This window comes from Poecilia reticulata, chromosome 16 (assembly GCF_904066995.2).
Source record: "Poecilia reticulata chromosome 16, P_reticulata-male-v2, whole genome shotgun sequence".
NCBI lineage: Eukaryota > Metazoa > Chordata > Actinopteri > Cyprinodontiformes > Poeciliidae > Poecilia > Poecilia reticulata.
This window is the reverse complement of record NC_088845.1, coordinates 33,255,894-33,279,218: the sequence shown is the minus strand read 5'-3', so window position 1 is coordinate 33,279,218 and position 23,325 is coordinate 33,255,894. Positions and strand designations below refer to the sequence as shown.

At 40.2% G+C, this 23,325-nt stretch overlaps 1 protein-coding gene and 1 long non-coding RNA gene across 4 annotated transcripts; one reads left to right on the top strand and one right to left on the bottom strand.

Annotated features, from left to right (window-relative positions):
- The first annotated feature begins 96 nt into the window (after positions 1–96).
- Positions 97–20,196, top strand: pomgnt2 (protein O-linked mannose N-acetylglucosaminyltransferase 2 (beta 1,4-)). 3 transcript variants are annotated; one of them, XM_081597173.1, is made up of 2 exons: positions 97–5,571; positions 16,032–20,196. In XM_081597173.1, exon 2 carries the CDS (start codon positions 16,121–16,123, stop codon positions 17,921–17,923), a length of 1,803 nt encoding a protein of 600 aa, XP_081453299.1. In that variant the 5' UTR covers positions 97–5,571; positions 16,032–16,120; the 3' UTR covers positions 17,924–20,196. The 3 variants fall into 3 exon arrangements, with proteins under 3 accessions (XP_081453299.1, XP_008409305.2, XP_081453300.1); XM_008411083.3 differs by lacking the exon at positions 97–5,571 and adding an exon at positions 6,638–7,234; XM_081597174.1 differs by lacking the exon at positions 97–5,571 and adding an exon at positions 13,011–13,222.
- On the bottom strand, positions 7,230–13,020 carry LOC145547581 (uncharacterized). Its single transcript, XR_014083867.1, has 3 exons — positions 12,591–13,020; positions 9,467–9,691; positions 7,230–7,593 (listed from the first exon to the last, which is right to left on the bottom strand). It is a non-coding gene; the product is annotated as an uncharacterized LOC145547581 (long non-coding RNA).
- Positions 20,197–23,325: the final 3,129 nt, after the last annotated feature.

Here is a 23,325-nt window from a genome sequence, read left to right as displayed (position 1 = left end):
TTTTTTTAACTCAGATTAAAAATTCCAGTCATACTCTAGTTTATGGCTTAGTTATATTTTCCGTCTCATCTCTGTCATGTTTAGTTCCAGTCTTTGAACCCACATGCAAGAACACAATCAGGAGACGCGTATTTCAAAACAATATGGTTTATTGTAAAGGGGACAGGGAGTGAGTGTGGAGCAAGAATCAGGATCGGAACCAGTGGTGGGAAGTAACGAAGTACAATTACATTTCGTGTATCTGTACTTTACTTAAGTTGTAATAATGGGTACTTTCTACTTTTACTCCACTACATTTTACAGTAAGTATCTGTACTTTCTACTTCACTACATTTGTACAAAACTGTCGCGTTACTCGTTCATCCAAGACGCATTGCTCCTTTTTTTCCGTTAAAATGTGAAGTTCAGGGACTTAAGGTGGCGTCGTAAAATCCAAGCTATAACGTGACTTACGTGTCTGTTGTCATCCATCGCCTCCACCTTTACTCGCACGCGGAGCTCCAAGACATGCGCAGTGGTTTCCTCTGAGCGGGAGGAGATGTCTGTCTAATCGTCAGTAATATAATAGCGCTGCATAAATCATAGATATGGCGACATGTAAAATCAGCAGCGCTTCGCTTTCACAGACGGTGGGGGACTTCGTCCAACTTTTAGTCACTTGGAAGGAAAGCTTAAAGCTAAGCTCCGGGGACGTGTTGCTAGCAAAGCTAGCTGTACTGAGACACATGTTGCATCTGCGATGAAAAAAAGTTGTCACTCAAGCCTGAATTATTGTGTGGAGGTGTTGACTGAGGTGTCGCATATATGGGACAACGCTGCGACCAAAGTGCAATATAGTGATATGACATTCAGGAACAAACCGATTCTTCTGGACAGATCTTTACTGATTAAATTTATTTCAGCTCTTAGTATTTAATATCTAGGTGTTTTATGGGAATGTGGATCATTCAGATCAATTTGAGAAGCAATTTTGATAGGTAAAAGCTAATTTTTTTGTGTCATGTAGCACGGGGTGCTGGTCTTGACTTGGTCTTGGGTAGACCAAGTCTTGACTACAACTCTGCTACTGGCTCCTTGGTTGCCTGTCCTCTCCCACCCACCTTCTTTCCATCCCCTTTCTGTTGTATTTCTTTCAAAATAAAAGCCACTAGTGGCAAAAAAAAGTGAAGTTCATGTTATGTTTGGACAGGAGACAAGATGGTTCCATCCCTGAAATTATGATGCATAGAATCACATATCTAAGTCTAAACTATGTTACAGAGTAAACACAATAAAACATGCTTTATCTGTGGCATTGTTCATTAAAATGGCACATTTCTAATGTATTAAAATTAAATACGATCGGCACACTTAATGATATTAGCGATTAGGTAATCCATTCAGCAAGTACTTTTACTTTTAATACTTAAGTATTTTTAAAAGCCAGTACTTTTTTACTTTTACTCAAGAACAAATGTTAATGTAGTACAGTGTTTCTCAACCCTGGTCCTCAGCTCCCCTGCTCTGCATGTTTTAGATGTGCCTCTATTCCGGAACAGCTGATTCAAATGATTGCATGACCATCAAGTGGTGCAGAAGTATGCTGAGTATTTACAAGTATATACAGATGCTTCTAAAATGATAAATGATAAAATTGGAATAGCATTTATAATTCTGGACTTGCATATTATGAAAAATAAAAGAATAACAGACAGATTGACAGTTTATACAGGTGAGCTAATGGCTATATTAATGGCTCTAGAATGGAGTGAGGAAACGAGAAGGAAAGAAATATTAATTTGTTCAGATTCAAGTAGTGCATTAATAAGTATTTTAGAACAGAATTCAGAAACGAGACAAGATATATTGAATATTAATCAATTTTTATAATTAAAAGATATGGATCCAGGGTTAAGTTTATTTGGATTCCTGCTCATATTGGAATAGTAGGAAATGGGTTGGCAGATAAATTTGCTAAGAGTGCAACAAAAAGGGATAGTGTTGAGGTAAATATCAAAATATGCAGGAATGAGGTCAAAAGTATAAGTAAAATATATATTAAAAAGAAATAGCAAGAACTATGGGATAGAGAAGAAAATGCAAGATTTTATTATAGCATTAAAAAAAAGTAGGGGAATATAGGGAAGGTAGTAGCAATAAAAAAGAAGAGGATATTATATCCAGATTAAGGTTTGGGCATACGGGGCTAAATAGTACTCTGAAAATAATTAATAAACATAGTACAGGTTTGTGTAATTATTGTGGAGTCGGAAACAGTGCAGCATATTTTTCTAGAATGTAATGAGTATAGTCAGGAAAGAGGTGTTAATTAGAGAGTTAAATAGAAATAAAAAATAATTTAGAAATTAGAAATTTGCTGCAAAGATCGTCTGGGGATGTAGCATTTGACAGCATTTTTAGTTTTCTTAGGAAGATTATAGCGTTAGGACATCTAATCTATACTCCAGTCTGGAAGGTGGCGTTAATGCACCTATAAGTTGTTTGCCAACCGCCATAAAACAAAAAGAAGAAGAAGTGGTGCAGAAGCCTGTTAATCACCCAGAGATACAATTCAGGTGTGTGGCAGAAGGGAAATACCTAAGTCAGTGGTTCTTAACCTGGGGTTCGATCGAACCCCAGGGGTTCGATGAGTCGGTCTCGGGTTCGGCGGAGCCTCTGCCGCGGAGGTAAAGACACACTTGTGTAAAGCCGTGATGATGCCCCGCTTTGCCATCACTTGCTGCGGTACCTCAAAAAAAGTTAAGAACCACTGACCTAAGACATGCAGGTCAGGGGATGCTGAGGACCAGGGTTGAGAAACACTGATGTAGTAGTTTTACTCGAGTACATTTTTGTCTGTGTATTTGTACTTCTACTTAAGTACATTTTTTTGAGTACTTTCTCCACCACTGATCGGAACCACCAGAACAGCCACTGTAGATGAGAGGTAGAGGTAAGGCTCTGATAAACAAGGAGTCACAGATCTTATGGCGGAGGCTTACTTTAGAGCAGAGTGAGTACTTGTTGGAGCAGACAGATATCCGGAGACGACGAGGAGAACCAAGGTGCCGTGGGAGGACGGACAGGTAAGATGGCTGTGTGGAGGGTGAGCTGATGGCTGACAAAGGTCCGGAGGATGAGAAGCCGGGCGGCTTCGGGCACGACCAGGTACGTACTGCTGAATCCACAGAGAACAAAGGACCAGTAAGGGAGTGCTCAGGAAGGCAACCGATTGGTAATACCAATGGCGTTGTGGGGAAGCAGATGGGGGTGGGGGAGTTCGCAGGAGTTAGCATAAACTCCGTTCTTGAGAACTGCTGGAGAACCTGAGGCAAAACCTGAAGAGAAGGACAAACACAGACAGGATTACTACAGGAAGCCACAGAATCAGTCCTCTTGATGCGCCATAGGTGTGTCTCCAGGTTCTCCCACTCGCTGCTCCAGGGGCTCTGCTCACAGGCGGCATCTGGTGGGGGAAATGTGGAAGCAGCAGGCTTCCCAAAACAAAGAAAACAAACCAAAACAAAACCAAAACAGAATCCAACCTGTCAATCTGAATAATTGCTCTGAATTACATCTAGTAAAACGTGTCCTCCTTTCTTTATCCCGTGTTGGTACGCTTTACTCTAATGTTTTGGCTCCTTTTTTAAATTGTGTAACAACTCTGATTTAATGGCTGCTTCTGGCAGTACATATTACATTTGGCTCATTAAAGCCCATCTGGATGATGTCATCGCTGCATTCATATGACCTTTGTGCTGTGAGGTTCTTGTGAGCACAGAAAGAGCTATAGAAACAGAAACAGGATGTGAAGTAGAACTAAAATGATGGGACTTGATGTCATTTTACTATTTGGTTGATTCTGGCTGACGTATTTCAGATACTAAGGAGCAAATTATTCCTGCCTTTCTAGGATTGCAGCATGGTTACTTCATCCCAAGGACCAAACAGCAACACAGGTAAGTGGTGTGGTGTATGCAGCTCTGGGTCAGAACAGTCAGCTGTCGGTTCAGGACTCAGCAGTTCAGCTATGTCTCAAGGACAAGGAGTTCATGACAGTAGAGTCTCAGAAAGAGGAGTGAAAGAAGCCATCTTCATTAAATACAAACACCCACATTTTACAGATTAGGCAGCTTCACCAATTTATTTCTTCATTGAAATTCAACTCAATTTATTTTTCACGCTGGTTTGGTTCACCACATACGAGAACTGAGACTCACAAGACACTGCACAGAAAAAGGCAATTCAGTCCGTTCACATCAAGTCAGATTTAAAGTATGTGGGATGAAAAAGTGTTTGCCCCATTCTTCACTTCCTTTTTTTGCATGTTTGTCACTCTTCAGTGATCTAAAACATGAAACCAATTTGAATATTAGTGAAAGATAATTAAAGGGTGCACACGTTTTCAAATGAAGGTGTTTATTATTAAGGCAAAAATGACATTTGTGAAGAATTATTTTCTTTTTACACAAATGAAAAAGAAAACAATTGAAATATGTCACAACAAAAATACATGAGCTAAAAGTTGGAGAAAACAGCTATGTGTATATTCGTTCTTTACATTCTTTTAGCATCGAAGAAACAAAAAACAGGGCAGATGATTAAAGTTAGTGGGATTTTAAAACCTATTTGTTCTCTGTTTAACTGGAAGCTGGTGTAGAGCTTTTAAGAGGAGTGATGTTCAAACTTCTTGCTGCAGTGTTCTGCATGAACTGAAGTTAGTTATATGACTGGAGATTCCAGCTAACAGTGTGTTACAGTGATCTAATCGAGAAATAAATCTGTTTTTCTAAACCAGGCTTGTTCAGGAAGGATTTGGTTGTGAATATGTTTCAAGGTGATGAAACATATCAATATTTCTGAAAATGTAGGTCACAAGTTAAAGCTTCTTGTAGGTAACTAACAACAGAGCAATATTAAGGATAAATATGATTATCGGGTCTAAAAGAAGAAAGCAAGCTGATCTCATTCAACTTTAGAAAAGTCATGGAAAGCTAACTTTTCACATCCATGAAGCAAGATTAATGTTTTCAGCAGAATAAGGTTTTATAAAAAGGTTGTATGATCACATTACCAAGCCTTTGCTTGCAAACTGCAGTCATGTTTGTTCCCTGATGCTCTGACAGTGAACCTACAGCTCCCAGCTGAAAGCTTCCAGCATGAACTTTATCTGCTCTTGTCCTGCACAATCTGCAGAAGCTACTCTAACCTTTAGCACAGATCAAAGACAAATACAAAGACACAAGGAGGCTTTAGTCACAGTTCAAAGCACTGATATTTGTGTGTATGTGTGTTTCTGAGGTAATGAATGGTGGAGAAAGCTATGAGAGGAGAGAAGAAGAGAGTCGATGAGACAAAACCCTGACTTCAGACTTTAACGGATTAACCTCGGAGCTCCCAGCTATCTCTGAGAAAAAAACCTGCAAGATGACTTCTGGAGGGCTGTGATGGAGGGAGTTAGAGCAGCGGTGCTATGTGAATGCTAACACGTCCTGCACAAATGTCACGTCAGCAACACCTTCTTCAGAGGTTCACCAGAGAGCTGACCTCCTTTACACTGTTGCACTGATGATGTGAAGAAGTCAATCACAGGTGAGAAACGAGTGTTTGTCTGGCAGCATCTGAAGGTCACCTCATGCGTGTGCGCTCACACACGCGCATACACACACACGCACACTCGCGTGTTGTGGCCACAATTCCTCTGAAACAGCAGGATTTAACCCACATAAGGAGAGATCTGCCTTCTGTTCCTGTAGCATTTGGTTTTCCTGGTGTGGAATGTGGGAGAGCAGAACTTCCCTATGGCCTCCACTGGAGTTAGCTGTGAGTGAAATAGTCAGAGAGCTGGTGTGTGTCCACTTGAGAGTGTTTGAGGGGAAACCCACTTCTTACATCCTCAATGTGGATGCTTTCTGTTTCCATGGTTTTGAGCCAATCATCACTAAGCAGTAACCCACTTAATGACAGTGAAATTGCCTTTTTAGCCACATGACCTCCATAAACCATGTCTGGTTGTCCAGGCTTAAATGTGTGTGTGTATTCTCTGTCTTCTCAAACCCTCAGTCGGCCATGGCAGATGGCTGCTCACACTCAACCTGGTTCTTTGTCTGCTGGAGTTTTCTTCCTGTTAAAAGGAAGTTTCCCCTTTCTACTTTTGTTACATGAATGGACAGTGTGAGGAATTGCTGAGTTTCCTTAAGTAACTTGACAAATATTATTTGAATTATAATCTGAACTTGGGTATATTTGTTTAATGAGTAGGATTGAACTGGAATAATGTAGCTGACATGGAAACCATCTGTATTAAATGTATTTTTGCATATAAATTTGATCTTATAGAACCTTGAAAGTAGCTCGGAACAGCATTAAATTGGTGGTATGGAGAAACTGAGTTGAATGTGTAAGAATTATTAGTACACTGAGAAAAGCACAAACAAACAAATCATTGCTTTTTTACTTTAAGTTGCATTTGTAAGTAAAACGTTTGAAGTAATGGTGTATTTTTTCCCAAAGTCTAATTTATTGTTTTTATTGTCAACCAGTTTTTACAGTGCATGCTTTAGCAGACGGATACTTATGGAAAATCCATTACAATAAAAAGAGTGGGGAGTAGCAACCAATTCATTGTCATTATAAATTAAAACTAAATTGAATTAAGTAGTTGTCTCATTTCAGATATCAGCGGCATCACCTGTCACCTGTTCTGACGCCCAAGCAGAAGGGGGCGCTAAAGCAATAATAATGAGACACTTATATTTGTATATCTAGTGATTTATCTGTAGTTTTTATTCAAATTTGTAAATTCAGTAAACGGGTCACATAATTGTAAATACTGGCTGCTGTTTCTGACGGATAATTAAAAAGAGGGAGGAAAAACAATTCTAAGGCCCACCCGCTCCAGCGGAGCTACTTCCTTCCGGTTCCTGCGGAGCTCCGCTAGAGTCTGCAGTCAGAGCCCTCTCTCTCCTCCGAGCGGCTCCACTGCCTGTGGTTCTGTCTCTGTCTCCCTCTCCGTCCCCCTGACAGCCCGACTGCCGGGACCATAACCAGGCACGGTGAGGTGGGGGTGGGGGATTCTCTGTAACGGACCAAGCCGGTGTTTTCTCCGTGTCCTCCGTTTCCTCCGGGGTGCTCCAGTCTCCGGATTGGGGCTCCGGACTGGCGAGCTGATGGTGCCTGAATGAGCTAACCTCCGGACTGTCCTCACAGAGCCGCACAGGCAACGCCGTGTCTGGGACTGTTGGTGGGACTGCAGGTAAGAGCTGCAGCAGACACACAGCTGGATGCTTCAGTGTAGCATCTTTAGAACCGGAGCGGGTCCAGCTGCTGGCTGTCATGGTAGTGTCAAATATGAATGAAAAAAATGCAAGTAAAAGCTGAACACTTTGAATTTATATAAACAGTTCTAGGCACTTTATTGTTAGCTCTTTACAATCTGGTCTAAAACACGTTTAAAAATAGTACTGTGTTCAGAAAGAAAGTTTAAAAAAATGTTTTTGTTTACTGGCACACCGGGACAGTCCCATTAGAGGATCCATGTTTATCTCTGCACACCATGAGGGGGATGGGATGGTCAGGCAGGGAAAACCCGGTTTAAAGCTCTCTGCTGGAGACCTGCAGCAGAAAGAGGCGTCTTGGGTTGATCACATCTCCATGACAACCATTAGGCTCCATCTACATGCCATCTGGTTTCTGTGGTGTGATGCCAGGGGAAAATATTTTTCTTTCCTACCATCACAAACGTAGGCATGTGGAGCTTCTAACCTCAGCAGGAACTGAGACTCAAATTTAGTTCTCTGGGTGTTTCTGGATGATTATGTAGAAAAATAGCTTATCCACATCTTTACCAGAGCTGCCAATAAATGTAGATGGAAAGAAGGAATATTTTCTAAAAGTGAAGTACTTTCACTTATAGAAGTGAAAGTACAAACAGCTGACCTCCAGTCAGTAAGCATCAAAAGCAAACATCATTTTCTTTCATATTACAGCTGAACAATGTACTGAATCACAAAAGTCAATCCAGTATTAGTCAATGATCGCAAACAACTGCCTGGACACCATATTTGGTAGAATATTACAGTATATTTCATTAGCATTTCAGCTGTTGTGCTTTTAAACTTGGCGGTAAACTCTTAGTGTCAATAATTAGAAACTAGGTTGAATAAATGTAGAATTCAATAAGAATAAATTCTGGGTTGAACAAGCATTTTAAAGGGACAGTATTATGTAAAATTGACTTTTTTTTTTAGTTTTACAATGTGTTATGATGTTATTCCCTTGTCAAAAACACACATGGAGTGTTGCTTTGATTCTTTCATGTATGTTTGAGAAATCCTTTAATCTCCATGTCAACCATTTGGCTGTGGAAAACTCCCTGGTGGACATTTGAACATGTAGCTTCTCCTCAGCTGCAGTTTCTGATTCTGCCTCACAGAGCAGCCCTCCTCCATGACTCCTCCACTCATCTCCTTCAGACTAGCCAGCAGCAATTAGCAGCACCTGGTGGAACGACGCATTTGCTGAGTGAACTACTTCTCAGTGCAACGCTGGTAAAAAATATTAAAGGGTCAGTAGAGGAACCATGCTGTGGTGATGTATTGATGGCAGAGTTTCAGAAAGAGCAGAAGTTTTTTAAAGAGACAAAGACCCAATTTCAAGGCATTGAAATATGAAGTCTAATTTATATTAAATCACATTTCATATGTATTGCATTTTTATAACAACTAAAGTTAACATTGTTACTTGATTGTGCTATGAAATTATTTTATTTGGCTGGAAAATACATAATACCACCCCTTTAAGAACAGTGGTGGTGGTGTATCTGCTGTCAGATGGGAGGCATCAGGAAGGTTCCTCTCTAGACGTCTGGCTGATGTTTGCTGCCACCTGGCATTCAGAAATCACCAATCAACCCGACCGAATGTTCACCTCCATGTGACCTCTGGTCAAGGTGCTGCAGGGCTGGCATGAAGCTCTACACAGGAAGTGTATTTCACTTCCTGCGTAGAGGAAGTGAAATACTGATATCTGTTGTTCTTTTCTAACAGATGTCAGGAGAACTTGTTTTAGAGTATTCGCTACAGAAACAATTGTGTATGTGCTTTTAAACCCTGCAGCCAGCTGGTCACATGAACCGGAGGCCGTCTCTGCATCACAGCACAGATGTTCACAGGACATTTTTTCTCATTCTAGGTCTGTTTTGTGGCACTGAAATGTTGTTGTTTCTGTGAACACACGAGGACAATAAGCACCAAAACAAACCAGTGTGCCCCTACTGATTTGTACCTTTCCCTCCTGATTACATGAGATTCTGATCTCTAGCAAAGTCAAAGTAAAAGTCAAGTCCCTAGTGTTTGTTTTTGTGACTCGGGGTGCAGTTCAAGTCCAAGTCTGGACCTGCTTATTGTTTACTTAATAAAAGGTTCACATGATGACATACTTCATGTTTCTTACAAGTTAGCTAGGTTAGAAATAATCGCACACTTACGTTGTAATGAAGGACGACCCAGTCTGGGTCCATCTTAAGGTCCTGAATTCCTAGCAGGGATCTGGCCTGGGTTCACATAGGAGGGTTGTTTTCGTAGCACTTTGATATGCACTTCTGTTCTTGTCTTCAGAGCCATTCAGGGGGATTTATTTGCCTATTTTCTTGTAACTGCAGCGCCTCTCTGTGAAAGAGAGCGTTCGGTTGCCTTCTGGGAATATTCTTTTTCTAGGAGGAAATAATTCAGTTCAGTACTTTGTGGATGTGGAAACGCATGAATATGAATTGATTTGCATGTTTTTTTTGTGCTGGGTATATTCAGACCAAGTGTGTGGTTGAGTGCTTTGTTATAAAGGAAGCTGTCTGTTGGCATTAACTTCATAGCATTCTTCTGCAAAGATCCAAATATTTGTTCACAGGAGGTTATACATGTGAGGGTTTGTTGGTGATCGTGTCAGAACGATCTGCTCCCCTAACCCTGTCCCGAATGTCCCCTCAGCAGGAAGTACATCTCTGATTGAAACCTACGAAAGTCTTCACACCCCTGTTAAAATGGCAGTTGTTTGTAATGTGAAAAATGAGACCACGATGAACCTTTTCCAGATTTCCACTCAGCATTTTCCACCAACTTTAAGCGACATTTTTTTGTTGTTTGTTTTTAATGAGCTATTTAGAAATAAAGTTATTCTTTGGATTAATGGCTGGATTCATATTCAACACAAACTTTAAAGGCTTTATCTCACAACTAGGCACAAGAAATGAAAGTGATTTTGACGCCACCTTAACAGTTTGTGAACTAAATATATGAATGACACTTGAGGTCACCAATGAGCAGCATGGAGAGAGGAAGTGCTCAGCTGTACACACAGCGGCATATGTCTTTCTGCTGAAGATTAAACAATGAAGGGAGCTGCAGTGTTTTATTGGAAATAGACTGGGGATTATTAGGCGGATCATGCTGTTGTCTAGGGATGTACTGACACTTTTTCTACTATGTCAATCATGCTGAGGCACCATGATGGACTTCAGAAATGAGGGACAGCAGTATTGAACCAAGTGACTGTGATTGTTTTCCGAAGTTGTTTTTGACCGTGTAGCTATGGCTTCTATTTGTTCAAGTCGAGCTAATTTGTCTGTGGAAGTAGCACAACTAGCTGGGGCTAGTAAACAACGGAATTTACAAAAGTTAGAAATAGCTAGCTTAGAATCCAATCCACACCTCCTTCCTCCTGCCATGTTTGTTGATTTGACCAAATTTGCCTGAATTCACAGCATTTTCTCTCACAACAGAGCAGACTTAAAAGTGTACAAAAGTCTAGATGCTAACCTTTTTTCCCTACAGGGTAGACTATATGGGGCATTTTCTCTTTGGTTTCTAATGATTAGCCGTGTACCTTCACCATAATGCAATATTTAATTGTATCTTACTAATCTTACTTACTTATGAAGTATTTGAAAATGAATCTTCTTACCTTGTAAAAAGTGTTCACTGCAATTCGATAAATATGCCGATTGTCAATCCTAATGATTGATGGAGCTATCCATCACCGTCTTCTGTCTCCATCAAAAGGTTTACGATAAAATGATAAGTTTGATTTGCACCTTTGTTTGTTTTGTGCTGTCGACCACTCAGCACCTTATGACAGTTTTTACAATGAAATCAACTAAATAAATGTGATATTAGGCGAACCAGAGTTTGCTTTTGTGGTCCGCACTAGAGTCCAATTGTGCAATCACATCCCCATGTGAACCGGACTTTATAGACAAGTGTGATGTCATGTGCAAAGGGTCAATGAGCCACAAAACTGGAGCTGACTGAGCAGTTGATTGGTGATATATTCTCATTTGTAGTCAATTGGTATTCATGGGAAATTACCATTTGGCAGTTGCAATGTTTAGAAACTTCATTATTAATTAATTAATCATGTTCATTGTGCTAACATAAGTATAAAGCATGGTTGGGTCTCTCGGGAGCAGTGTAGGTATTTACAGAGTGATCCCAAACTCTGTTCCTTATGGCTGCTCTGTACCAGGATTACTAGGATTAATTATTTTTCCCTCATTGTTTCTTATAATAAAACTGAATAATGTGACTGTAGATGCTAACAGGTGTTAGCAGCCAGTTAAGAGCACAGATAATAAGCTCCCTAGCCACCACAAACTGTAGAAGATATGGGAGTCCACTGTAGTTTCTAAAAACTATGCAGCAGCCCCAATTAGTTCTGTTTCTGTCTAAAATCAGAATAATTGCTTTCTCCATAAACATTTTTGTTACTTCTTTACTCTGCGAGACATCTTCTGAAGATGTACCTGTGATTGTAGGAAGGTGTGTATTCTGTGCTTCTACAAGTTTACACTTCCAGCGTTGAAGTGTAAAACCCAGGTTGCAGTGATGTCATTTTGAGCATCTCTTTAAACAACAGGTTTCTTTGTTTTCTCAGAAAATCCAGTTTCAGTGGTGAGATGCGGTCTAAAAAAACCTGATAAAACGTCGCCATTTCTGCCAGGTTGTCAAGTGCTCCCAGGGTTTCAACATTAGTGTGAAAAGTCCAAATCTTTCATAAAAAGTGTTTGCATTCAGACGACAGTGCAGCTAAAAAATAGAATTTAGCCAATTGTTCATGTCAGTGTGGACAACATGTTCTTGAGCTGCTCCTTTTCCCTGATTGTAAGTTATAAATATGGCATCAAGAATGAAATCTATTTCTGGGTTTCACCTGTTTTTCTGTGTCAGTTTGACATCCAGACAGCCGTGTCATTCTTGATGTAAAGAATTACCCGGCTACTCAAACTGAGGTGTATGAAGATGCACTAAATAATGAGAAACAGGACAGAAATGGGCAGTACCCATGCTAACACCACTGTCCTACTATAGACCAGTGTCTTTCAGTGTGTACGCAGGAGACTTGGACACTGTAGTGTCCAAGTCTCTTGTTTTGGTGCTGTGTCTCCACATGCTCCTCCTGCTCTCTGGTAGAGTCATGTTCTACAGGGGTTTTTGCCGACATTTCATTTTCTTCCTTTTTGTCTCTGTCACTGAAATGTTCAGCAAAAAGCCCACACCAACCCATGTACCCTGAGAGGAAAGGGACAACATAAAGCAGTGTGCTATAAATCAAGTACTTACCCTTAGCTTGCAATAGACAAGCTGTCAGACATGTGATGTATCAAACATAGACCATGGGGGTTTTCTCACACTCACTGGCTGTTGTTATCAGGCAGACAGTGTTTTTTCTTCTTCCTCTGGAGCAGATTGCAAAGCTTTAATAGTCTGTCTGGACATGAAGAAGAAAGGGATGCAAAGTGAGAGAACGGGCATGAGACTTGTCTTGGTACAACCCGGTAACGGCTGCTGGGCCATTAATCCTCCACGGTGCCATGCTGAGGTCCAGGCAACTTGATCCAAGCTGACAGGCCATGTTCAGGTCTAGAAATAAAAATAACATCAAATAACGACACACTGTCACGGTCAGCAGGTGTCCGGAAGGAAGGGGAACACTGGTCCAGACTTCAGCGAAACACTCAGCTCCGAGTTGACCACTGCTTTAGGGAAGCTTTTGAGCACTTATGGAACTAACTGAAAAATGGAAGCTATGGGGATTTGGTGTAGAAAAAAACACTTGGAGGGCTGGAGGAGAGCTGGAAATCTGGGTGTGACCATGCACTACTCCCCTCCCACTGGACCCTCTGCCGCTGCTTTCCAGGATTCTGATTAAAATACATCAGACCCTCGTGGCTACCAAGCACTAACTCTGCCAGGTCATCACAGCACTTATCATCTCTACACTAACTAAGCAACCATTGTGGATCATTTTGTTCTTCCTCTTCGTACAAGTTGATGTCCCTAGATACAGGAGCCTGTGTGCTCACAGGACATGCTCTGTGATTTATGGATCTATTGGAACAGGATTTACAACTTGCAGCATTCATCTGAACAATGAGCAAAGCAGGAGGCTGCATGATCCTCATGCAGCCTTTTCGAATCCATTCACTTCTTTCCAAATTAGCTCAGTTGTTGGCCATCCTGATCATTTTATTATCTGCATCAGATTCTACTGAGCAACGTTTGTCAGATCAGTGCGACTCTGGAAGACCTTTGGATGCTTTATCTCCCAGATTATGTATCATCAATGCATGGCTGCAGTTAACTTAAATATTAATTATCGTGATAATTATTAGTTTAAAAATAGCTTTGTTTGAATCATTTACTGTTTTACCATTCATTTTTGTATTTTGAGGTGTACAAAAAATCCCCAGTATCCTAAAAACAAATTTGGTCTTGGTCTTGGAAGGTTGGATCTTCATCTTGGTCTCGGTAGGTTTGGTCCTGGTCGTGGATGTGGTCTCAGTCTAGGTCTTGGAAGAGCCGTCCTTAACTACCCATTGGGCAGTAGACTGATCAAACAGGAAATATTTGATCAGTCATTTACTACACTTCTCAGTTAAATATTCAAGATGACCATCGAGATGTGAATCTTTCTGTTTTTCATAAACCCAGCGTTTCATTGCTTCATTCTTACTGTGCCTGTGTGTCTCCATTGGGTTTAAACTGAAAAGGTGACCCTATTGCCAGTGACATTGCACTTGCATGGATGTCAGAAATAGCTCAGGGACTGAACGGAAAGAGTAAGGAAGAGCGCAGACTGGTAGTGCTGTGAGAACGCAGCCGCATGACGGCAACATGGGCAGAATGATTGAGTGTATGTGATAAAGGGGCATTTTGTTTAAAGCTTAGTGAATTAATTAATTAAGATTTCAGTGTCCACATAGACTCTTACCTTAGTTTAGTTTGAGCCCCTGCTGTGTCTGACAGACACTGCAACATTATCAGTGTGTACTTCCATTTATCAGTGCATGATGATGAATTGAACAGAATAAACTTGATGCAAGTCTGTTTAGCTAATTAGACTAGCACTTAAAGGGATATTTAGCATGCCAGTTGCTTTGTGTGTGCAGGCAGCTGCTGGCCATTAGCCGTTCCTTTGATTTGACGTCTCTCAATGACTCACTTGTTCTCTCAGTATGCAGATGAGGAGAGCAGAGAGCAATGTTCCTTTCTGTGCCTGCTCGCAGTCTCATTTGTCCTGACATATCAGAGTAGACATAAGATGAGGAGAATTGGTTTGTAAAAATAAAGGGAGATTGTTTCCAAAAGTGAGAGCTAAGGCCACATGATGGATGTCTGAATCTATCTTATATAAAGATGGAATATGGTCTGTGTATTGATTTGTTGGTTTTTGCTTCACTGATGTACCTACACAAGTGTCTTGCCCATTTTTACTCAGAGGATTGATTCAGATTCAACAAACATACTTGTCGATGTTTTTCTTTAGACTGGTCTTTACTCTCCTTAGCTTACAGACTTATCCACACTCATTGGTACCCCAAATTGTAAATGTGCTAAATGAATTTCTCTCTTATTGAAGTAGCATAATCTCACACACAAAATGGGAATATGTATCCGAGTTGCACAATATCAAGAAATGTTTTTTTATTATATATATTATTGCTTAAACCAGTTTCTCAATCCTGGTCCTTGTGGCACACTGCCCTGCATGTTTTAGATGTTTCCCTGCTTTAATACGCCTGATTCAGCTGATTACAGTTCAGCAAACTCTTGCTAATTGAAATCATCTGGACTGAAGCAAGAGGACCAGGGTAGGGGAACACTGGCTTAAACCTGATACAGACATGGATGAGAATTATTCCACAGTTTCGTCACACTGTCCCTTCTTTTCCAATACACATCACCACCAAACATAATTTCAGGGCCAAATATTATCATTATGCAGAGTGTAAATGCCTGACAGCTGAAATGTTAATGAAATATAGTATTCTACCAAATATTGTGTCCAAGCAGTCGCTTACAATTATTATATTGGCTTTTGCAATTCAGTACATTGTGCAACTGTAATATGAATGCTATTGATGTTTGTTTTTGATACTTTCTGACTAGCGGTCAGTTGTTTGTGCTCTTTCACATCTAAAGGCAAACTGCAGGGCAGGAAGGAAATATGTATAGCTCTGTTTAGATATGCATAAATGATGTATTCATGTGTAACAATCACAGAAAATGTTCCTTCTTTTCATCTACATTTATTGGCAGCTCTGATAAAGATGTGGAAGCAGCCTCCAGATTAATTCACATTTTATTACAGCAGCAGCATAACATCTGTTAAGTGTATTTATTCAATTTTTTAAAAACTAATCTCGTTTTAAGGTTGTTGTTTTTTTAAAACCAAATTAGCAGTGACAAAATTATTGGCACTCCTGCTGTTCTACACTTTATTAAACCTCTTTTTTACTGTTGAACTGTACCAAGTCTTCCAGCAGGTCCATTTGTAGCATACAGAAAGAGGTAGATCTGATTAATCTTTCTAGATTATGGGAATCAATGTCCAGTCCTTGAGAGTTTCCATCTTGCAACTTTTTGATGCCTTTGTCAACAAGCTGATCAGTACGATGATGCTACTGCAATAAGGAGCTTTTTTTTTTTTTTTTTTTGCTGTTCTATAATGGGAATACCAATGAATTTTCCCTCATCTCTGTATTCTCTTCTCTGTTTCAGGTCATCGCTTGGCAGTTAATGTTTTGCCACTTCCCTCTGAGGTTGGAGGCCAGTTGGAGTTGGGCGCCGGGTCCTCAGTGGCTGCAGTGATGCGAGCTTCTGTGGCGGGCTGCAGGATGAGCTTGGGTGCGCTAATTAATGGGTTACTCGTCTCCGTGATTGCAGCCCTACTTTGGAAGTGCTCCAAGCTAAGTGAGCATGCAGCCTCACTGGAGGAGGAGTTGCATATGACACAGCAGTCCAAGGAGCTCTCTCAGGCCCGCATTGACTACCATGTTGCCCTGCAATCTCTCCAGGAACATGGCACCCGCATGGTGTGTACTGGCAAGATGCACACCGACCGCATCTGCCGCTTTGACTATTTGTGCTACTCCTCTGAGGCAGAGGAGTTTGTGTTTTTCCACTCCAACTCCTCTGTCATGCTGCCTAATCTTGGATCTAGGCGCTTTCAACCTGCCCTACTAGATTTATCCTCAGTAGAGGATCACAACACCCAATATTTTAACTTTTTAGAACTCCCAGCTGGCGCTTTAAAGTTCATGCCCAAACCCGTTTTTGTACCAGATGTGACTCTGATCCTCAACAGATTCAATCCGGATAACCTTATGCACGTATTCCACGATGATCTTCTCCCAGCCTTCTTTACCATGAAACAGTATTCCGACTTGGACGATGAGGCACGTCTCGTGTTCATGGAAGGCTGGGGTGAAGGGCCACACTTCGACCTCTATCGACTTCTCAGCAGCAAGCAGCCACTTCTTAAAGAGCAGTTGAGGAACTTCGGAAAACTAATGTGTTTTACTAAATCTTATGTTGGTTTGTCTAAAATGACCACCTGGTACCAGTATGGGTTTGTTCAGCCACAGGGGCCCAAAGCCAACATTTTGGTTTCAGGGAATGAGATCAGACATTTTGCCAAGGCTTTAATGGAGAAAATGAACATAACAAAGCGGGACGAGGCAGATGGAGGAAGCTCAGAGCAAGAGAAGGAGAGAGACAAGAAAGATGAATACATCGCTGTGTTTAGTCGTTCGACCACAAGATTAATTCTGAATGAAGCAGAGCTAATAATGGCCTTAGCCCAGGAGTTCCAGATGAGAGTGGTTACAGTATCCCTGGAGGAGCAGTCTTTTCCTAGTATCATCCAGGTGATTAGCGCTGCTTCCATGTTGGTCAGCATGCATGGAGCTCAGCTCATCACCTCAATGTTCCTCCCCAGAGGTGCAACTGTGGTAGAGTTGTTTCCCTTTGCTGTGAACCCAGAGCAGTATACTCCATATAAAACCCTCGCCACTCTACCAGGCATGGACCTTCACTACATTTTTTGGAGGAATTCTAAGGAGGAAAACACTGTCACCCATCCAGACAGACCGTGGGAGCAAGGCGGCATTGCCCACTTAGAAAAAGATGAGCAGGAGCGCATCCTGACAAGTACGGACGTCCCAAGGCACCTGTGCTGCAGGAACCCGGAATGGCTTTTCCGGATCTACCAGGATACTTTGGTAGACATTCCGTCATTCCTCGAGGTCCTCAAAGATGGCATGAAGAGTAAGCCTAGCCTGAAAAAAACAAAGATAGCCAGCACAGTTCACCCTGGCAGGGTCAGAGAAGCCCACTGTCAGACATCAGTACAAACCCCTAATGAGGCCAAACTCACAGTCTCTTGGCAGATCCCATGGAATCTAAAGTACCTGAAGGTGAGAGAGGTTAAGTACGAGGTATGGATCCAGGAGCAGGGAGAAAACACCTACATGCCTTATATCCTTCCTCAACAGAACTACACTTTCTCTGAGAACATAAAGCCCTTTACTACCTACCTGGTGTGGGTGAGGTGCATATTTAACAAGAACCTCTTAGGTCCGTTTGCAGACGTTCTAACATGTCGGACCTAATAAACACAGAGCCACCCTGTCAATTTCTACAACCTCACTGGAAGGGGCTACTTGATTAGATTTAGATTAGTCTTGGTAAATAAATGGTGTTAAACAGATCTTTGCAGTTCCAGGACAGACAAAGCCAACATGAAGACTCTCCCCGTCTTCACTGGAGGACTCCTCTACTACTGGGTGATGAAAACTGAATTTTATTTATTACACTTTGAAACTCCTCTACTGATATTACAAGAACTTAAATGAGCAGATGTATTTATGAGAAGAATATTATGAGATTTTAGGATTAGTCTATACACTGGATTCTACCTTTTAGAGTATGCAATGTAGCTTCTGTGTTGTAGGTGAAGAGATGTTATATAAATAAGCAAGGTTTTTTACATTTTTCTGACTTGTCTAAAGTGTGTGTGCGAATGGATGATTCCATAAATTACTCATAATATACACAATCCATCCAAAATCAAACCAACTTGTTCTATATACTTAGTTTATACCTGCTGCGTTTATTTGTAACTTCAATAAACTTTGTTTCATCCGTCAGATGGTTTGGAAATGTACACAGTCAGTCCTTTAAAGCATTTGGAAAAAGTTTCAGTAACAGATTTTAGCCCACGCCACAAAAATCCTTCTTTTAAACTCTTATGTTCAGATATGTGTAAAGCACTGCCTCTTCTTAATTTTGTTAAATGTTATAATTTATCTTGAAGTGAAAAGTACATACCTCCATATCTGCTTCAGTGTTTTTTTTTTGTTTTCTTGTCTCATTTAAATATTTCAAATCATCAAATATTAATATCTGATAAAAAACAACCAGAGTGAATACAAAAAAGACAGTTTGCAAGTAATGCTTTTAAAACTTATCCAAACCAACTGTTCACCTACCAAACATAATGACTGTTCTTACCAACAACTGCCATAAAGCGTTTTTGATAACTGGTAATGAGTCTTTTCATCACTGGAATCTAGACTTTAACTTGGCCACTCCAAAAGGCCTTTTTAAAAGCATCAAGAAATTGACTTGCTGGTGTGTTTTTAATCCTAGTCCTGCAGTATGTGCTTAAGTTCAATATCACACACTGATTGCTAGACGAGGGCTCATTTTTGGAAAATACTACACATCTAACATAAAAACCACACCGCTTGTTTGGCAAACTTCAAGTGTAGACTCAGCATCCTGGACGCCTCCCTGGTGAGGTGTAACAGGCACGTCCTACTGGGAGGAATCCCAGAGGAAGACCCAGGACACGCTGGAGGGATTAAGTTTCACGACTGGCTTGGGAACGCCTTGGGATTTCCCCAGATGAGCTGGCCCAAATGGCTGGGGAAAGGAAAGTTCATTTACCCAGGCTGCTGACCCTGGGTAAATATAAAGCAAGTGATAGATGGATGAACATTGTTACTACTAACCATCAACAGTTTTCCCTCCCCCGTGACAGTGACCTTTGTAATGAAATATGATAGTTACTGAGAAAGAAAAAGATGCAGTAGATAGACTGAAAGATAGAACGAGACTGATGAAAAAAAAGATATATATATATACGCACAGTTCCCTAATGTTCTATTGAATATGTAGACTTATTCAAGACATGTTTAAGTACTCCTTCAATAACTGCTAAATATATTTTGTTTGTATTAATGCTCATTACATTACAGCAATCAATTGTTCTACAGAGTAATTATTAAAAGACAGTAGGGCCAAATACTGTTTAGCAATGTACACTTTAAATATCGAACACTAAAGTACTTTCTTTTTCTTTATTTGGTGCTAATCAAAAATAATAGTCAATCAGTTTTTGTGCAGTATTATTTCACATGACAGTATTTAGTATTAAGCGATGCCTTCCTCGACTCCGGTCTGCATCATTTTCATCGTAATAAAACTTGCCAGCCTCAGGTTTTCTTTCAACTTCATGGTTGCCTGTCAAATGTCATCATTTGCCGATGAATTGCAGTGTTGTGCTTCTCCTTTATGTCATTGAATTAAAGTGTTTAATAGATGAGATTTATCAAGATATTTCTATGGAAATACAAGATGGACAAAACACTGCCACCAACATAAGTTCCTTTGGTTAGTGCATGTTTAAGAGATTATTTGAAGACTTTGCAGCAAACCCAGGTTGTGGTGGATTAGATATGTGTCTGTGCTGTTGGTTAGTTTTCTTTGTTTTCCTGCCACTCCTGTAGACATGAGTAAAACCAGAATGTCTGTTTTCTACACTAGAAATAGATGGATTTTTCCCCCCAAGAACTGTGAATCAATAAATAGTTTTTTGTTACACTGTGTGTCTTTGCCTGTTGAATGAGTTATTTAGTGTGTACATATATAAATATTTCATTAAGAACTTTATTCTACAGGCATTACCAATTATTTTCTCAAGACATTGCTGCAGTCTACACATCCTACCACTAACACTGAGAGGCAATAAATCTTAAAATGTAATCAAAAACACTTATTCACTGGGAGCTCTAATAAAGCTGGGCCTTGTTGAACTGAATAAGTTCACATAGTGGAACAAAACACTAATAATAAATTTTATTTGTAGGTGCCTTTCTTGACACTCAAGGTTACCTTACATAATTTAACAGAAAAACAAACACAAAATTGAAATACATGGTAAAAATGAAGTACAAAATAAGATTTAAAAAGACAATGCGATTAAAATCAAAGAGCTACTTAAAACAGATGAGTTCTGAGTTTGGACTTGAAGTGTGGCAGAGTCATTGTAGCGGAGATTAGATGGGAAAATGTCTTATTCTGAATCATTTGTATTTTAAAACTTGATATGGAAAGAACAGTAGCTGACTGTCAGCTTGTCCTTCCTTTCTCTGCCTTCTGCTTGGGTTGCTGGTGATCAGTGCTGCCACCTATAGGTCAAGGCAAAAAAAAAAACGTGCAAAAGTGGCCTGTTTTGATCTCACTGAAGAACAAACTGTTAATAATAATAATAATAATTGACCACTCACAGTAGTCAATTATTATATTATATTTGTGGTGACACATTAGCTACAGACTAATGTGGTGACACATGAGGGTCAGGACTTTCTCTCATGCAGTGGAACATTTTTGTACCTGTAGATTTAAAAATCAAAAGTACGTTTTTAATAACTTTTTCACACAGTCTGTTTCTTTTATGCAATGCATAAGTGATTTCTTAAAGGTGTTTTGATTTTCTGTCTTTGTTTTGATAACATTTGGATATCCTTATCTACAAATGGTGATGTTGAAATAAAATTGCCTTGCCCAGTAATAATGCTCATGCTTTTCATGTCAGAAATTACTGACATATTCTCTCAATGCCTGTATTTGCATATATGTAGTCAACCTTCTATTCCCTGCATAATTTTGCGATATCAACCAGTCCATTCATGTTTTCCTTCCAGGCTGTATTATAGTAATCTTGTTAAATGTGCAAATGTGGTAATACCTAAGCAACAGCATGCAGGAGGAGCCTCAAAATGACCCACATATTACTCCACTTGGAAACACCTCCAGGAGATGGTGACACCATCGTGAGTTCACCAACCTCAGCCACAGTAGGAGACCATCACTTATCTGGTCAAGTAGACAGCAATAAAACAACACTACACATCAATCCTCTTCATCTCTGGAATCAGACTAATGGTCTGATATTCCCTTCTTTTCAGAAGCCTCCCGTCAAACAGAAGAACAGACATTACTAGAAAATAAACCTTCCCCATTTCCTCGTTGTTTTGCTTGAGAGTCTTGAGAAGGATAACAAGTAAAAAGGAGAGTTAACTGCCTGTGGTTTAGCAACACGTTAGGTATAAAGATATACATTTGTTTTCAGTTAATGAGTTGACAATAAACACATGATGTTTTCTTTTCACTTCATCATCAGATTGAGAAGCAAGCAGTAAATTCCGTTATAGAACTGTCAGGACACAACAGAACGCCAAATTATGGCAACCCCGCCATCTAGAGTATGAAGAGAGAAAAGCAGCAGTATGATGGATTCTAGTGTGCATTCGTATCCGATGTGTTTGAGACATTAAAAAGTTTGATTCCAAATTACCGTAACATATTATTTAGAATAATATGGAAGAAAATATAGTTTTATTTTTAGACATTGAATTCATAACATTATGTATGATTTTTGTTTTAGTTTATATTCACCAGCAAAAATTTCACCTGCCAAAATAGGCTGCAGCAAATGTGGTGACTCAGATTAATTTTTCTGTTAAATTTCGAATTGCCCCTCTGTGTGTGTGTGTGTGTGTGTGTGTGTGTGTGTGTGTGTGTGTGTGTGTGTGTGTGTGTGTGTGTGTGTTTGTGTGTGTGTGTGGGTGTGTGCGTGTGTGTGTGTTTGTGTGTGTGTGGGTGTGTGCGTGTGTGTGTGTTTGTGTGTGTGTGTGTGTGTGTGTGTGTGGGTGTGTGCGTGTGTGTGTGAGAGAGAGTACACGCGCGTGTGCGTGCATGTGAATTCTGCAAACATATATCAAAACAAAGGAAATAATAATTGATTTCAGGAAAACACAAACCAAACACCTCCCATTGGTCATCAGTAGCACGCCAGCTAAATGCGTGCACGTCACACATCACCAGTCCAGGTAAAAGCAAAAAACAAAAAAACGCCACTTTATTGGCAAAAAAGGCCCAACAATGTCTCTACTTTTTGTGAAAATCAAAAATAGCAGAAGCTCAAGTCTCAGTCTTCACCTCGTTTTACTGCACTAACAAGGAATCTGTTCTTATCAGCTGCATCACAGTGTGGCTGACACATCTCCAGTGCCAGGAGGTCAGCAGAAGAGATGTGGTGCCTCGTTCTCTTCCCTCTATTACAATAGACTGGCCCAAAAAGCCACAAAGCTTGTTGGATAAATCAATTTTATGTGATGCAATCTAATTAATCTGTGACGTGTATAAGGGGGTATTGTGTTTACAACCATGACCACTAAGTTAAAGTGAAGATAGGGTGGTTCAGGGGGGATGCTGGTCTGATCTCCTAGATGGACATATCTGACTTTTCGTCTCTGGATGTCGCTGTGCGCTTTACACACAATAACATGTGTCACGTCTGGGAGAAAATTATGCAACACCACAGAGACATAAAGTGTAATGCTTATCATCACATTGGAGGACATATCGATAAAAATATGGGGTGTTGTGCTTCACGTATCCCTATAACACATTTTAAAATCTAAATTACAACGCCATTACGGGCTGAACATTTGTATTAAATTTGAGCTGCTTGTTTATCCTGCTGCGGTCTGTTACCATCAAAAGAGTCCGTTTGACGTCAAAGCTGAATGCGGTTGATGATGCTCCTTTGCTGCGTTCAATAACATCTGGTAAGATCTTGTGGTTTGGTTGATTTCCTCAGTTAGGAAGTTTACGTATTCAACAAAATTAAACGGTATCTGAAGCTTCTGATGATTAACAAATG

What these genes read in the sequence shown, in the direction of transcription:
- pomgnt2 (XM_081597173.1), top strand. Translation starts at nt 16,121, where the DNA reads ATGCGAGCTTCTGTGGCGGGCTGCAGGATGAGCTTGGGTGCGCTAATT.